This window comes from Aethalodelphis obliquidens, unplaced genomic scaffold (genome assembly GCF_003676395.1).
Source record: "Aethalodelphis obliquidens isolate GAN/ISIS:26980383/991018 unplaced genomic scaffold, ASM367639v1 scaffold16, whole genome shotgun sequence".
Classification (NCBI taxonomy): Eukaryota; Metazoa; Chordata; class Mammalia; order Artiodactyla; family Delphinidae; genus Aethalodelphis; species Aethalodelphis obliquidens.
Window position 1 is genome coordinate 10,115,251 of NW_020837960.1, and position 17,811 is coordinate 10,133,061.

The 17,811-nt window shown below is 42.6% G+C and overlaps 1 protein-coding gene across 3 annotated transcripts in view; it reads left to right on the forward strand.

Moving 5' to 3' along the window:
* The first annotated feature begins 6 nt into the window (after positions 1–6).
* DGKH (diacylglycerol kinase eta) overlaps positions 7–17,811 on the forward strand; it is a 176,262-nt gene continuing 158,457 nt past the window's right edge. For 2 of the 3 annotated variants that reach the window (XM_027116174.1, XM_027116172.1), the window contains exons 1-2: positions 7–97; positions 6,778–7,002. In XM_027116174.1, coding sequence (XP_026971975.1) covers positions 38–97; positions 6,778–7,002 — 285 coding nt within the window. In that variant the 5' untranslated portion in view covers positions 7–37. Of the gene's footprint in view, positions 98–5,767; positions 6,110–6,777; positions 7,003–17,811 lie in introns of those variants that run through there. The other variant, XM_027116173.1, reaches the window with a different exon arrangement.

A 17,811-nucleotide genomic window follows, 5' to 3' on the forward strand; every position in this document is an offset into this window, starting at 1 on the left:
TGCGCGCTCGGGCGGCCGGCGGGCGCGGGCCGGCGCGATGGAGCCGCAGCACGTGCGCCCCGCGCCCGGCGCCCGCAGCCCGGCCTGGGAGGAACCGGTGGGTACAGCGCCCGCGCCCACCCCCTCCCCCCTCTCCTCTGTTCCCCACCCCCGCCTCCGCCCGGGCCGGGTTCCGTTCAGGAAATGGCCCGGGATGAGGTCCCCAGCTGCTTCCCAGCCGGGACAGCGCTTCCTCCGCCGCCCGGGCTCCTCCTCGCGCGCCTCCCGGAGCGCCTTTGTCCGGCCAGCCGAGACTCTCCTCGAGGGGCCGCCGGCGATCCTCTGACCACGGCCCTCGGAGGACTGTTTCCGTGCTTCATCGACTTCTCAACTTTTTACTTGATTTTAGAGCGAGGAGGGTGGGTAGGGAGGGGGAAAGGAGAAACCCACTCTGTGGGTCCGCGTTCATGGCTCGGAGGAAACCGGTTTTCCCTCCCGAGACCGCGCCCTGGGCCGTCACCTGGGCGCGCAGGTTCCTAGAGATACGCGCTGGCTAGGCGGATCGCGGCTTGAAGCCCAGAACCACGCCTCCGCCTCGTGTTCGCCGCTAAAGCCCCGGGCTTTTCTAGGGGTCAAGGGGTTTGCCAGGGATGAAGCGGGAAGCTGACCTCGATTTCGACGAGGATTTTCCCTGCCCATACAACGCAGAGGTCGGGTAATTTTAGGGGCCAGAGTAACGTGTGCGTGTGCGTTGTGTGTGCGAGGATAAGGATCAGGAGCCCGGGGGGCTTCGGATTTGGTCCCTCAAACTCCAACTTCTTTCTTCCAACTCAGTCAGAATCACCTCGCATCTCTCCAGTGATTCTACCCCGAAACCCCCGTCTCGCTCAGAGCTCTGTAATCCTGTGTGGGCTGCCTTTTCCCTGGCATCGAATTTTGGCTCTCTACGTCCTGCCTCGATGTTTGCTACTCCGCCTTGGTTGAAATTCTTGAACCTATTTGAAAAGCCTCGTCCGAAATTTCTGGCCTCATCAGTATTTTGTTCAACATGTTCGGATGCTCTTTTCCCAGGGACTCTGCGTTATCTGCTCAGGCTGGCCCCCTGCCTGTTGAGAGCTTCTAGATCAGGTGCTAGGCTTGGTTATCCTTTTTTTTTTTTTTCTAATATGTACACTCCCAGCTCCTTCAACTCTGATCCATCTGTATCTGCAGCTGTCTTTGCTTTTGTAAATCTGAACATGTTGTTAGGTTGCCAATCTACTCGTATTTCTTCTATTGTGGTTATGCCTGGGGATTAAATTATTCTTGAAACTAAAAACAATTCAGTTTTGGAGTTTAAATCAAAGATCACTGAGAACTAAATTCAGTGACCTGGTTTTGTAACTTTTTTACTTTTAAACTCTCCTATGTGAAGTCTTTTTTGAACTTGCATACTTTAAGCCAACACCAATCACAATGAAAAATACTTTAGGATGCTGATGCCTCAACTACTTTGTGCCTAGAAAAACAGAGGAAGACTTTCATTTTTGCTTTACTTATAGTGACGAAAATGAAAATGTTCATTTATTAGCCTTTGAAGCTAGAGCCCGAACAGAAATACGTGAATGAATTGTGACACTTTGTCCAGCTGCAGAATTCTCCTAAAAAAATTAGGTTTATTTTCTTTAAACACTGAAAGCCTTTTTATTTACTCAACAGGTATTTTGTACAGCACCTACTATGTTCCAGGACTGTTGGAGCTGACAGCACAGGCACAAATCCTTAAATCCTCACAGAGTGTTCATTCTGAGTAGACAGAATGTCTTGTTTCATACATATTAATAGTTTACATTCAGAGAGTCCAAAAAAAAAATCTTCAGAGATCTCATGTGTGGTATAAAATGATACTTTTGACAAAGTGATTTTATTTGAAACCCTGTGGCCAGCTATGTCTGACACAAAGTCTAAGAACTAATAAAGGGGATTCTCACTTAATTTCTTAGAAAAGTTATCCAAATTACTGAAAAGTGGCGTATACAAGAAAAAAGAAGGGGTAAATTAGGGGAAATAGAGTATTTAAATGTTAATTATTTCAGACGTGTGGAGCTAAGTGGGGAAATACCAACTTAATCTAAGTATGTTGAAGGACAGTTTTCCTTTCAAAACAAATTTCATCAAAATCAGGGATTCTTGAACTTTTCTTGGATCAGTGATCCCTTTAAGAATCTAATCAAAACTATGAACTCTCTTTCTCCCCAAAATGTACGCATGCAACATACATATAAAAATTTAATAACATTTCAAGGGAATCACAGAATTCCCAAAACCAAATCTGTGGACCCTCAAAGACCTTGGGTTAAGAACATCTGCTTTGATCTGGACTCTATTTTGCTGTCATTTAAAATCTGTTTTTTAAATTCAAATATAGGCAATTTTAATACTTTAAAAGTATACTCATTTACATTTATGAAAAGGAGTATTCAATATTGAACAGGCAGTATTCACAGCACACAGATCCTGTTGCATTATCCCTTACTGTATATGCCAGCATACATGTAAGGATTTACTTTCCTTATCCTTTTTTGCCGGACCCCAAAATGATGTGATTCTACATAGAACTATTCTGACAGAAGAGTAAACATAGTTATCAGGAATCGATGCTGAGTAATAATAAAGAGAACGGCAAGTCTAACTTGAAATGCACCCATGTCTGGAGCTGAGAAGCAGCTGCTGGCCATCGTGACTTTTCTGTACATGGAGATGAAATGAAGTTATTTAGTTAAGTGAGGGCATTTAAATAAACTGTTAGCCTTATCATTACTCCACCTAGGGCACTGGGCCTACAAGAAGATAAATGTTAGCATTCAGGTGTCTGTGTATTTTCTTTAATGCTAGGTCTGGAATGTAATGAAATCAGTGGAAACAGAGACATTACCTAAATTTCTAATTAATTAAAAAATACTTTGGAAATAGGTGGGTAGGAAGATATTTAGCCAAGCAGCCCTTACTTGTAGATAATATCCTGGGGGAAAATGGATAGTTAGAATTCTAGCCAGAACTTAGAAGAGTGTGGGAGTATTTACAAAGTAGTTCTTAAACAGTGCAGGGATACTAGAGTACATTTTACTTGTTAAAATTTATTTTTATATCCAAATGATTTTTATGTAGTTGGCTCTGGTGAAACTATTCAGAACTACTGAAAAATTAGGAAGGGAAGAGTTTCAAAGGAAAAAGGGCCAAAACATAACTGAGAGTTTACAAGTATATTTATGTATTAAGTCTAGACGGCCAAAGGTTTTTTGCCTTAGGTACAGTGATGAGCATATGTACATGGAATTGATATCACAATTAATTTTGAAATCTTTTTCGTTGAGGTAACAACTAAGGAAATTTTAATGAAGTTTTGAATGTTAAATTCTAAATGTGGAATAGTGTATTACGGAAGTAGTTTTAAAGTTTGAATGAAAGCAGGTCTGTACCTGTTCAACCTGCAGTGTTCTTTGCATGGTTCCCATTGATTAGAAACTTGAGTCCTAGAACCTAACTCTTTTTAAAGTGCCTATGTACTTGGGTTCTTCAGAATATAAATGTAGACTTATTTATGTTTGATATAATATTTAATGTAAAACCATAGAACATGAGATTTAAAAGTTGCAAATGGATATTAAACCTCTTGTTATGAGTAGTGATCAATAAGAATGTAATTCAAAAAATCTCTATAGATATTAATGTTAATATTCATAAAGTTGGTATCAGAATAAGAATTGGCTCTAACTTATACATCTTCAATATAATAGTTTTTTTTTTTTTTTAAATGGGACAGAAAGCCCTATTAAGTAGAAACCTAAACCTAATTTAGTGGTAGCTTCTATTTCCATTTCTTTTTGAATGTAGTGTCTATGTGGCTTATGTCCAAGTTTGTAATAGTGTGTTTGTGATATGTTGTGTTCCAAACAAAGATTTCAAAGTAATAATAAATATGTAAGACACATCTAAGAAATTATTTGAAAATCTGAAAACACCAAGTAAGGAAAAATTCAAGGAAATCTTGTAAATTAAAGAAATAATGTAATATGCCACATATTTGAAATTTGTTTTAGTTGCTATTTTGAGGTACATTAAAATGGTTGCAAATATTGAGCTCTTGACATTGCTATTATATTTTTAAGGGAAGCGAAGTGCATTGCAAGTATACAATATACAGCTTAAATATTGATTCTGGAAATTTTGCAGATAAAACCTGCAAAGTTGCTAGTGGGTCAGCTACTTTAAATCTGGGATTATTTGAAACAGTTCCTCAGAAGAGATGATTGAAGAAAAGAGGGATTTTCACGAGCTGCCTTTTGTGGGAAATGATGCAACATTCCTTCACTTGCTTACACAGTATTTCACTCTGAGTATGTGCTAGGGAAATTGTAGAGCAGGGATCATTTATTTAGCATGAGCAGGCTAAGACTGGCTGTGCTTTCAAAGTCACAACCAAATTTTAGAACTTGTTACAGGAGTCTTTGAAGAGCAGGGATAACTGAGGTTAATTTTTTATGAAGTAACGAATACCTTTACTTTGAAGCATTAATTGCCGAGCTTTTGCACGGGAAGCTATTTTAATATTTTTAAGCGATCAGTGTTTGAATCAGAGTGAGAAGTGTATTCAGTCTTCTTTTTAAGATCACAGAATAGGCATGGACATTAAACAATGCCTTTTCCTTTAATCACTCTTTGCCTGGCTTCTGGAAAATGTTACTTATATAAAATTTTAAAGCCTAAAGTGTGAACAGAAACATATTATAATTGACTAACTTTTGTTGTATGATGTGGTAAGGTGAATAGAACATTAGAATAAGACACATGATTTTGACTTTGGTCCCGCTTGTGACTTTGGGCCTCAGGTTCTTTACATTAAAAGAGAGGTCTGAACTAGGTTTAGTCTTTCAAAAGGCCCTTTACTAGGCGCTCTTATTTACATTGTCAGACCATTGGACTTGTCAGTGACCAAACAGTTGGGTTGGGATAAAGGCCATTATTTTGATTTTTTTTTTCTCTGAAAGAATTCCCTTCTCAGCAGTACGTTCTTTGTAGATATAGAATTGCATTTTTACAGAGCCATAAGGGCTCTTAAAGTTTATTTTCCCACCTCCTTCCCTTCCTAAAGAAGACAACTGAGGCTGGAGAAGTAGCCTTTATCAATTAGTATTACCTGGCAGCAATCTCCTGTCTTTGCACATTCAAACTAATCAGCACATTTTACATTTCAGTCAATTTAATCTACCGTGTGGATAGACAGTGGTATTAGGATTGCATATTGCTTCTTAAAATCTCTTAGAACTGTTAGTTCTGTCACAGCAAATTATTGAGAGTAAGACTGAAACTAAAAACAAACAACAACAACAAAAATCCCAAACTAAAACATCCCTCCCTTAGTCTGGAGGACCCTCAAAGGTCATGTCAGTTGAAAAAATTCGAATGAACCCTGAAGGGCACGAACACGCTAAAGAGACTGAATGCTTTCCTTAAGTGTGAAGAGACTGCATAATCTGGCAGGGACTTTTTGCCCTACTTAAAAACATAGCTAACACCAGTTTGGAATTCCCTGTGGACGACAAGAGGAATCTGTCATTTTAGTCTCTTCTCTCGGAAGCCCTCCCACACCTACAAGGGTTCTTTGGCACGGGGCGTGCACAACGCACCGCGAGGCTGCTATTCCCAAGTGTCCGCTCAGCCCGCTCGCGGGGGACGAGCTGTGAGCGGTGCCTGCCGCCTGTTGATCCCATTTCCTCCTGCTCTAGTCCGGGTTAGGGAGTGGCTCTCCCAGGACTTCCAATGTTTTCGTGCTCAGGCACTGGTGTTCACACAGCTCCAGTGCATTGTTTTCTTCCAGGCAGTCTCGGTTAGCGCTTCAGCTTAGATATTTATTTTGCATTCTGTCGTCTCGGGCTGCGGGTACTTGCTTGTCTCTCCACGCCCTGGCCAGTTTCCTGTTAGCCAAAGGGATCGCTCTTTCTGAACCAAAAGTTCTCAGAGCCGAGTGGAACCTCCCGGAAAATGCTCTTCTCTTCCGTGTGCGCCGGATGGGAGTGGGGGTGGGCCAGAAACTAAAGGCCACGGTCGGGAGAGCTGAAAGGACCCGAACCCCTAGGCGGAGGCGGGAGAGATACGGGTCAGCCGAGAAGGGCTCCGGGGTCCGGAGACAAAGGGGGCAGCGCCCATCCACCTCGGGGCCGGAGGGGACTTTTACTCGTGGGAACTGTGCGGCGAGGCCCAAGTGTCTCTGGAGAGATTCTGGGTCCAGGAGGTGGCGGGAGCACCCAGGGGAGCCGGGAGGAAGCTAGGTTCCCTTTCTACTCCCGGGGCCGTTCTTGCCGCTGCTGCCCGGGAACCGAGGGAGGGAGCCTCGCTACTGCCGGGCCTGCGGGGATGGGCTGCGGAGGCTTCGCGTCTCCCCCGCCCTCCCGTCCGTCCTGGGGACCCCAGACCCTAGGGGAAGTGGGAGGTTGTCCCAATCCCTCTGTCGCTCCCATCCTCTCTACCCGCGCCGGTTGTATTCCGGGTCAGGAACCCTGTAACATCCCGAGGCTGGGTGCGCTGCCGTCCCATTGGGCCTGGGTCCGTGTCCCCTGCGCCCCACCGCGGTCGCCACTCAGGCGGGAGCGGAGCGCGGGATCCTGGAGGGCCCCGGCCGCTGGAGGCGTCTGGTCCCCGGCGACCCTTCCCCCGCGGGGCCGGCTGGGGGAGGGGAAGATGGCGGCGGCGCCTCGGCGCGGGGCTCCGGTCCCGGCTCGAGCAGAGCACACCTACTGACCACCGCCGCCGCCCCCGCAGGGCGGTGCTGTGTCCCCGCAGGAGTCGGAGAGGATGGCGGGGGCCGGCGGCCAGCACCACCCTTCGGGCGCCGCGGGAGGAGCGGCCGCCGCGGCCGGCGCTGCGGTAGCCCCCGCCACTGCCTCGGCCGGGCCCGGAGAGGATTCGTCCGACAGCGAAGCGGAGCAAGAGGGACCCCAGAAACTGATCCGCAAAGTGTCCACTTCGGGGCAGATCCGGACCAAGGTGAGGCGGGCCCAAGGGGAGCGTGGAAGGCGGGAGGCGGCTGGGCGGGGAAGAGGAGAGTGGGCGCCTGGGGCGCAGGGCGATCCCGGGAAAGTGTGGAGCCGAGGTGAGGGCGGGGCCTGGGCCCGGAGGCGGGGCCTGGGGGAGCCGGACGGCGCGCCGCAGAAAGGGATTCCCGGCCGGCGCGCTGGGGCCTCCAGGGTGGGTTCCGGGGGAGATGGGTGGGCAGGGGCGGAGGAGAAAGGAACCAGGGAGCGTGGGAAAAAGCGGAAGCGCTGTTTAGAGTTCCCACTCAGGGATCTAAAAAGGAGTGTTTCATTTTTGGTACTACCTGCCGTGCAGTGGTTCGGTAGAGTGCGTTGCGCAGGGAGCGAAGGGCAGGCTGACCAGCCAGAGCTGCGGTGAACTTCGCCACCTTCCCTTCCCGTGGGCAGCAGCCTGCCTCTCCCTGGCCCACTCTGAGAGGGTGGATGGGGAGGTGACACCTGCCAGTCCCTGTGCCCCTTTGCTGCCCTTTGGTAAATGATGCTCGCGGTTAACCGCACCCTAACGCGGCACAAACAACAGACCTCGAGTTAGGTTCCCGCTAAGTGCAGTGTTCTTATCTTATCGACACACCCATGGTTAATTTTAATAATGAAAAGTAACTGCTTTGTGTCACGTGGAGATTAGCATGCTATGCTACTCTTTATGTAGCAGGTACTGTTGACCTGTGAGGGCTCAAAGTTGAGAGTTTTAATTTGATTTTATATGTATATATAGCAAATGCTTACGACTGACTGAAGGATTATTTATACACTCTAATTTTCATCATACTGTAGAAATCATCACGCGGAGAATCAGTTATCACGGGGGGACTTTAACGAGGAATTTGAAAAGGGAACCAATAAAATCATTGGATATGTGTGCTCTTTAAGAATAAATTTGCAGAAGTTAATTCATTCTATACCTATTTTTATGAGAATTTGTTTTCTAAGGTTAATGGACCCATATATGAAAATAGAACTTTTATTATATGTCTGTGGATTCATGTTTGCACCTGCCTCCTTATTTTCTAAAATAAATATGTGTAAGCACACACACAACTGCTAACAAGCTGCACTTAGGGAAGAGTCAAAGATGCTTCTTTTTTTTTTTGGTACAGGGGCCTCTCGCTGTTGTGGCCTCTCCCACTGCGGAGCGCAGGCTCCGGACGCACAGGCTCAGCGGCCATGGCTCGCGGGCCTAGCCGCTCTGCGGCATGTGGGATCTTCCCAGACCGGGGCACGAACCCGTGTCTCCTGCATAGGCAGGCAGATTCTCAACCACTGCGCCACCAGGGAATCCCAAAGATGCTTCATTTTTAAGTGCACATCTTGTAACCTCCTTTTAACGGTGACATTTTTAATTTAATATAATTTTGATAAATTAAGGATATGGAGTTTAATGTATTTTTAGAAGATTAAGGCTAAACAAAATAGGGACTTTCCTAACAGAGAGTACCTTTATAACATTTGAAATCTTAGTTAAAAAAAAAAAGTTCCCAAAACTGTGTTAATAATGGGCAAAATGGCAGGTTTTAAAAAAATGGTATTTTTATACATTCAACTGAAATGGTAAAAATTCCATGTATACTTACATCAAGATTGACCAGTAAATTTATACTGGTTGGAAGAAAATTTAGAGATAACTCTAATTTGAATTGAGTAAAGTCAAACAACAAATTTGTTGGGAGTACCACTAAAATTTGAAGGGTTCTTGAACTCATGATGATAGCTACGACTATACTCTTTAAATTTGATATTATCTATGGTTTGGGGTAAAGCATCTATATCGAGACTAAGAGTAAATTCAGAAAGCGTGTTTATTCTTGATTTTCCATTTAACTTTCTCACAAAAATATTTAGCACATAATGTTTTGCCATGATTAGGGATAATTAGTGATCATTAAATGAAATGTTCCTTAAATTTCTAAAGATGTATTGAATTTCAGAAGTTCTGTCTTTTATACTAGCTTATACAAGTGCATATAAGTTCATCAACATTATCATATATGGACACATGAAATCAGGGCCTAAACTGGCTGAAACTGGTGGGCCTTGTCCTCCCTGCCTGTCCCAACCCCCCAATCCAGACTGTTCATCTCTGCTACAGATTTCATCAGTTACATCTCTTAACCACAGGTACTGATTCTCAGGGTTGAGGGCAGGACAGTGGACAGAATTCATAGAATGGGAACTGCTAAATTTAACTGTTGGTTTCCAGTCTTCAGTTATGATCCAGATGAGAGTTAAGGGAAAAGATCTTTAGGAAAGGACAGACACTCTTGATCCCTTCCACAGGTGTGTAAGATGGAGGAGACTGGAGGAGAAGGAGGCCCTGAGATTAGCCCAAGTCTTAGTCATATTTAAGACAGCAGGAGCTTGTATATCCCGAAGATAAACCAAGGGACCACTAGGTGTCACAAGTTGTGATTACTAATGGTATCTTCTGCCCTGGTTATGTAGCAGCCTGGGGTGGTGTTTGTGGCACACGTACACGTATTTACACGTACATACCCATGTGCTTACATATATCTGCACATATATGCTCTCTCTTTGGAAAGCACTTATATACAGACATACAGAGGGCCTACAGCAGTGAGTTGTGCATAGAGGTCGTAAGTATTTCTTAAATGAATGACTGTGTATATATTACATACATACATATAATGCTTCATATATATGGGTGTTATTGTTAAAATGCAGTACTTATTTTAGTGTCCTTTAAGATCCTTAGGATCATAAAACTGTTTGGTGTCTAGTTTAGGTCTGGAGTGAAAAACAGCCACTAACTTAAGTAATTACCTTATTTGAAGTGAAGTGAAGTGAAGTGAAGTGTTCCTTTTTGTGAATGCTGGTTAATGTTTTAAATAATTTGAGTGTTAGTGAAGAACCTTAAGTTAATTGTGGCATTTGGAAGGTATCCAGACTTTTCTTAATTGAAAAAGTAACGTGTGCATATAGTAAGACGTTCAGACAGTGTGAGAGGATATTGGTGATGGTAGAGTATCCAGTGAAAAGTAATCTTCCTCCCACGTTAGACCACATAGTCTCTGTCTCAGAGGCAATTGTTGACATTTTCTTGGTGTGTTTCCAGAAAATTTCTATGCACATACAAGGATATGTGTGTGTGTGTGTGTGTGTGTATAAATATGTAGTATTTAAAAAATACTAATGAGAACATTCTCTACACATTCTGCATCTCGTTTGTTTGAAACATGGAGATCATTTCTCTAATGCTTGACTATGACTACCTCATTCTTTGTAATGATGGCAAAGTATTCCATTATATTAGGTTGAGCTAAGTGAAGCTGCTCTGTCAGTAGGTCAAAATGGTAGAGAGTAGGGCCGGGAGGTGGGGAAAATGGGCAGAAGTACACACTTTCAATTATAAGATGAATATGTTCTGGGGATTTAATGTACAGCATAGTGACTGTAGTTAATAATACTAACTTGTGTATTGTGTACTTGAGATTTGCTAAGAGAATAGCAAAGTATTCCCACCACACACACACACACACACACACACACACACACTCTTAGCTGTGAGGTGATAGATATATTAACTTAATTGTGGTAATCATTCCACAATGTATATGTCTATCAAATCATCACATTGTGTACTTTAAGTATATACAGTCTTACTTGTCTGTTATACCTCCATAAAGCTGTTAAAAATGGTCCAACATGGGAAATTTCATACGGTTTAACCTGCATGTTATGTCATCATTTAATTAACCAGCTCTCTATGAAAGGAAATATGGGCTATTTTAAGACAACACTAATCTCAGCTTTTTTGCAGTGGATACAATGTACTTTTTTTTTTTTTTGCGGTACGCAGGCCTCTCACCATTGTGGCCTCTCCCGCTGCGGAGCACAGGCTCCAGACGCACAGGCTCAGCGGCCATGGCTCACGGGCCCAGCCGCTCCGCGGCATGTGGGATCCTCCCGGACGGGTGCACGAACCCGTGTTCCCTGCATCGGCAGGCGGACTCTCAACCGCTGCGCCACCAGGGAAGCCCACGATGTACTTTTTAAATAAAGAATAAATAAGACTGGCATGCCTTTTAAATTAGTGTGGTTTAATAAAATGCTCATGTACATTTTAGTACCCTTGTCACATCCTCATATTGTATGCTCTTTGTTCCCGTTTTCATTTCCCATTTTTTCCTCCTGTTTCTTTGCCTTGCTGTCATCTCTACTATTTTTCTCTTTCTCTGTTTTTCACTTTTTTCCTTTCTCTGTATTAGCTAAATGGAATTTCAGGTAGTCTCATCTAGCTACCCAGGTGCTGCACGCTAGATAATTTTATGGGTGCCTCGATTTCCCCAAAGGAAAAAAAAATCACTTCTATACAAAAGTTTACGTAGTGCTGATGTGGGGAAGCCAAAGGGAGCTGTAACTCATCAAATCTCTTCCTCTCCCTTTACCCTTGGCTGTTATCCCGAAATTCTTAGTCTTGTTTCAAGGAGAAGCTTGATTTTGCATTCAGATTTACTATTGTAGAGAATTTCACAGGTGTTTGCTGGGAGTGAGACATTCTGAAACAGCACCGATACAACCTCAGACCAGCTTGGTTTTGAACATGCGTGTGAAGGACAGGCGGTTTGCTTTTTGTTGGCCCATGAATACTGTAGTCTTTCATTTTGCAGCAAGTGGCTGGAGGAACATTGGTCAGGCTTATAGACGAGGATTGTTCAACCGTCATAAGCCAAACAGTATAAACAAGTGGGGGCCATCTCAATGACTTTTTTCACACTGACTCATCTTGGTTAAGGTCTTGAAGCTTCATGTGTCAAAAAATATTTCCTAATTTGGTTTATTATGCGCGCATTTATTTTTTTGACATTTATGTCTTCTTACAGTTAATTTTAATGTCCATAAATGGGTCTCTAAATTTAGGTAAAACATACCTAAACACTGGAAAGATATTCAGAACTTTGCAACATTGTATCTGGATTAGGGCCTCTCTTTCAGCCCATTAAAAGGATAACCACCACATTCTTCAGTTGGTACCTCGGTTTTACTTTAACACAAAGGATGTATAAATAAACTCTTATATCTTTATGGTAAGGTATAATCAATATGGAAATATTGATTTGTATTTTTCACTGCTTTATGAGATACAATTTGTGCGATTAAAACATTATTTTTCACCATAAACCTTCGATAGAGTAGATTAGGGAAGACTCGCTCAGTGTTTTTCAGGTTGTAGGTGGCAGCCCATTAGTGGGTCATGCTGATTCATATCCAGTATTTAAAACAGAAACAGAATAGATTCAAAAATACTATTTAAGACTTTTAGCCACAGTTCTGCGTGGAAACATTGGATTGGGTAATGATCCAAATAGGACGGGAAACAGAAACAAGGCCAGAAGATTGTTAAGAAATAAAGTAATATTAACAGGTTTATTGTTCAGAAACTCAACATGATGTGAAAGGCAAGTAAGAGTTTTTACATTTTGATAGGTGATGAGCAGGAAGATACCTTGAATTAGAATAATTAACATTCATCTAGGCAGAAATCAGCTAACTTTTTCTATAAAGGGCCAGGTAGTAAATATTTTAAGCTTTGTGGGCCGCAGTCTGTGTTGGAATTACTCAGCTCTACTGTTGTAGTATAAAAGCAGCTATAGATAATACTTAAATACCTATAGGAAGCTGAAATGTGGTAAATGTGTGGTATATGTCTATCTGTGGTAAAATGTGACTACATTTGTTCCAGTAAAACTTTGTTAAAGGATGTTAACATTTGAGTTCTTAATATTTTTATGTGTTAAAAAATATTCTGTTTTTAAAAAAGCCATTGACACATGTAAAAACCTTCTTAACTTGTGGGCTGTATACTATCAGGTGCCAGAAGTATATATGGCCCATGGATTTGTCTTGTGGGCTGTAGTTTTTTGATCCCTATCCTAGGTGATGGAAAACGGTTTGCAAAGCACTACAAAGTTAAGGTGCTGTGAAATGCAATCAGCGTTTAGGGGACCAAAAATAGCTAGATTTCAATCCATTTAAAACCCTCATCTTTGTAGAACATTTTATTTTTAGCTTGGTTTGCGTCTTTGCTTCCATTTTAATGTGAACTAAATATAGACTGGAAACTCTGAGTCTTGGTACACTAATATATGGTATAACAGCTTTCTTTCCATTTTGATTACAAGTTAAACATGATATCCCATTATTAAAGATAAGAGAAGTAATAGCTAATTTACTAAACCTTTACATATAACTTAAGATGCATTATTTGAAGGTATCTAAATTTAGAAAGCTTCCAGTTAGTTTAAGGTTGCATGTTTGCTATTGTGGTGAGAGTGATGGAAGGTTATATGAAACTACTGTTGTAAATGACTCGGGGCTCCGTACTGTTTCCAGGGTACAGTGTTTCACTCATATTGGATTTATTAGGTTTTACTTGCTCAGGAAATACGTATATAGCAAAGGTTTTAATTAAAGAGAGTTTGTTTCATGTCTAAAAATAGACCTTTGAAAAAGACCATAACATGTTCGTTATAAGTCCATGCCCATTACATTTTCCCTTGGCAAATTAGTTCGATTTTGTTGGGTATGGAGTATTTTTTTCTGTGAATATTTAATTATTTGAAACACATTTGTATTTTTGATTTGGTTAAGTGGCTTAAGATGGTCAATAGCCATTGTTGATAATGGCCTTAATCTAAGATTCAATGTACATTGTTTCTACTTTAGATTGTCACTTATTTTTTTCAAATGAATATATATGGCAAAAATTCCCCTCCCTGCCTCCCCCTCTCCCCCCGCTTTTTGTTAGAAGGATATTGGGAAGACTTGTTAGCCTCTTGTTTTCGTTTTTAATTTTTATTGGAGTATAGTTGATTTACAATGTTGTGTTAGTTTCTGCTGTACAGCAAAGTAAATCAGTTATACGTTTACATATATCCACTCTTTTTTAGATTCTTTTCCCATATAGGTCATTACAGAGTACTGAGTACAGTTCCCTGTGCTATACAGTAGGTCATTATTAGTTATCTAAGCCTTTTGTTTTACACCAAGGAAATATGATTAACTTTATCATGTGTGGAGCTGGAATCTCAAACCTCACTGTGCGGTTTGAATACCAGGATTTTCTCAAACCATCAGATTATAATTTAGTATAATAAAGCTTTTTTTAATAAAGCTTGGGGCATTTATGTCAGAAATTTGAAGATACCTTTCTCCTTAGCATTTTATTGTTTACAGAGCAGTTTTATATACATGATCTCATTGAACAGTTGCTTAAAACCATATGAATTTTACAACTGATAAAACTGAGACCAAGTTTGAACATCTGCCGAGTAAATGGCAGGGTTGGAACTCAAAAGCAGGACTTCGAAACAGTGGATGGCTTCCAAACGTCTGCTTTTAAGTCCCGTAAGCTTCTTGGGTTTTGAAACTTGACATCTACGGTGTACAAGTATGGATGTATGCGGGTGTCTCCTTACCTCTCCTGCCTCTTCTTCTCTCCCCTAAATTCCCTTCTCCTCCCCCTTCCCTTCCCTCCTCCTTCCTGCCCAGCCCTTTATTCGTTTGTTTAATCTGTGAACGTATCTGTGACCAATGTTTTAGGTATCCTAATGCCTTTTTGCAATCGAAACCTCTGTTTTTAGTGAGACGTTAAAGAGGGTATGTTTGAAAAGTGAATTGTGGAATAAAAAATTTCAGCTGAAATTTATATTAATTTTAATTACTGTTGGGCAAATCATGGAATCGCTTTGAAAATGTCTTTAGAAGGACTAATTTAGAAGAAATGCTTATAGGTATCTAACACTTCAAATAGATTTTCAAAGAAAACTGTTATTTTCACTTTTATAAGGTAAGATGCTGTTTTTAAAAGGTCATGGTATAGCGCTAAAAAGAATTATATAAAGTACTTTTCCATTGGCCTATTAAGGCATAGTTGAGGAAAAAATATGAGTAAAATTTATTTTTAAATAAAAGGCTAAGGAATGAAAATAACATCTTGAGGGCCCGATTTTCTCCATCTGACTCTTTTTTTTTTTTTTTTTTGCGGTACGCGGGTCTCTCACTGTTGTGACCTCTCCCGTTGCGGAGCACAGGCTCCGGACGCGCAGGCTCAGCGGCCATGGCCTCACGGGCCCAGCCGCTCTGCGGCATGTGGGATCCTCCCGGACCGGGGCACGAACCCGTGTCCCTTGCATTGGCAGGCGGACTCTCAACCACTGCGCCACCAGGAAGCCCTGACTCTTTTATTTAGATTAAGAAAGGGTTCCAGGGTGTATACCTGAGCAGGCACACTGTTTTGAGTGGGATTATTTGTACAAACTCATATAGTTCTTTAAAATTATGTTATAATATTATATGTATATATGAATATATACTATCTCCGTGGTTTGTGAAGCATAGTGGTAAAATGAACACCTGTGAACCAGCTTTGGAACGAGAACATTTTCAACATCACACATCTACCTGTGTGCCCCTTGTCTTTTCTACTCCTTTGTTGCCCCTCAATTCATTCAAAAAGATATTTATGGTGTCCATGTACTGTCATAGGTGCCAGGGATAGAGCAGTAAACAAAACCAAAATAGATGAAAACCCCTGCCCTCATGGGGCTCACATTTTAATGCAGGGAGAATTTATAACTTATAAATATGTAAAGTGCATAGTATACTAGAAGGTGAGAAGTGCTATAGAGAAAAAAAGCATGAATGGGAGCGGGGATGGGGTAGGAAGGGGGAGGTCTTCCTGAGAAGGTGACATCTGAGCAATGACCTTGAGGAAATGAGCTACGCAGACCTCTGGCGGGGGTGGGGAGGGAAAGAAGTCAGGCAGAAGGAACAGAGGCTGCAAAGATCAAGTAACAAGCTACAACAAGGAGGCGGTCCGTGGGGCTGAAGTGGGGTGGGGGGATGGGAGTGGAGGGGAAGCAGGTGGAAAGCTAGAAGTAGGTTAACAGTAAGGTAGTGTAGAGTTCCTTGCTTGGGGTTCATGCATTCCATAGTCTGGATGGGCTTCAGAGGGCTCCCCAAATTTTGTGTCCACGTGTATGCCCCTCAGAAGACTAAAACCACTGATTTGTAGAGGGGAATTGCAGGACAGGCAATAAAAGACAGATTAAAAAAATACAAACACGAACTATAACCATCTGTTGTTGTTGTCCTTTGGAGAAATGCTAAAATTAGGAGTGGGTTCAGTGCAATGCAAGGAGAAACTCCATTGGACAGCAGGGTCCCTTGGGGCAGTTAGGTAGTGTCGGGTTTGCTTCTCAGCTATTCCATGTGCAATTAGGTGACCTTTACCATGTTACTTAACGTGGCAGAGAATGCTGTGCCCCTCAATATCTGGGTTCCCCCTGTCCTTCCTGGCCCGCTTTTAGACTTCAGTTCCCGCGTGCAGATAGGTGGGGCTGTGTAAACTGAGTTTGGGCCGCTGGAATATGCGTGGGCAGGATGTTTGTCACTTGGCTTCTGAAGCCATTTGTGGGACTCTCCATGCTTTGTCCCTTCTCTAACGTGCCAGACGGATGTTGATTATCCAGTGGAAGGAGCTTGGATCCCTGACTCATAGAGCAGAGCCTCTGTGATCCTGCCCCCAAGCCTCATTGGCCAAATTGGATCGTGACACAAAAGGGAAATGGACCTTTACTGTGTTAAGCCCCAGAGATTTGGGTATTGTTTGCTACAACAGTTAGCATACTCTTAACCAAGACACTTCATTTCTCTGAACTTCAGATTTCTCATTTGCAAAATAGGGATAGTGATTCTGACCTCAAAGGGTAGGGATGAGGATTAAGGAAATACACAGTATGCTTTTGTATCCCTGATGATTATAATTCTTTTCCAAAACTGGTATAAAATCCTGATAATGCAGTTATTCCTGATACACGTGCCTTCTCAATACTGGAATCAGTAGGCTACACAGACCACTGTCCTTTGTTGACTATTTAATGGACTTGATAAAACTATATATATATATATATAATTTATTAATTTTTGCTGTGTTGCGTCTTCGTTTCTGTGCGAGGGCTTTCTCTCGTTGTGGCAAGCGGGGGCCACTCTTCATCGCGGTGCGGTACACGGGCCTCTCACTATCGCGGCCTCTCTTGTTGCGGAGCACGGGCTCCAGATGCGCAGGCTCAGTAGTTGTGGCGCACGGGCTTAGTCGCTCCGTGGCATGTGGGATCCTCCCAGACCAGGGCTCGAACCCGTGTCCCCTGCATTAGCAGGCAGATTCTCAACCACTGCACCACCAGGGAAGCCCAAAACTATATATTTTTACAGACCGTTATTTTGTAATTTGGAAAACTGTCTTTGCTACCGTGCAGGGCCCTTTGGACATACGAAAACCCATACTGCCAGAGCAGTGAAGATGGGCTCCCTCGATGACTTTCATGAGGTCCAACCTTGTTTCTAGAGTAAGATATGCTACAAATGTCTTAGGAAAAAATACTTTATTAAGAACAAACGACCACTTGGAGGTGGTAGTGGAGATAATTGGCCAGGTAGGCTTTTAGGTGCATCCATGGCCACGTCTGCTTCTATCCTGGACTGATCTTTACACCTTCCCTTTCTCCCCTTCCTCAGCTCTTCCTCAGCCCCCACAATCTGGCTTTTGCCCCAGACACTTCATGAAAACCTCTTTTGCAAAGGTCACTAATGATCTAATTGCTAACATCCAGTGGTCTCATTTTAGTTTTCACTCAGCTGTGTTTCTTGCAGTTTTGACACTGTTGACCATTTTTTTTTCTCACGCCTTCCCCCCCCCCTTTTTTTTTTTTGCTTCGCGGGCCTCTCACTGTTGTGGCTTCTCCCG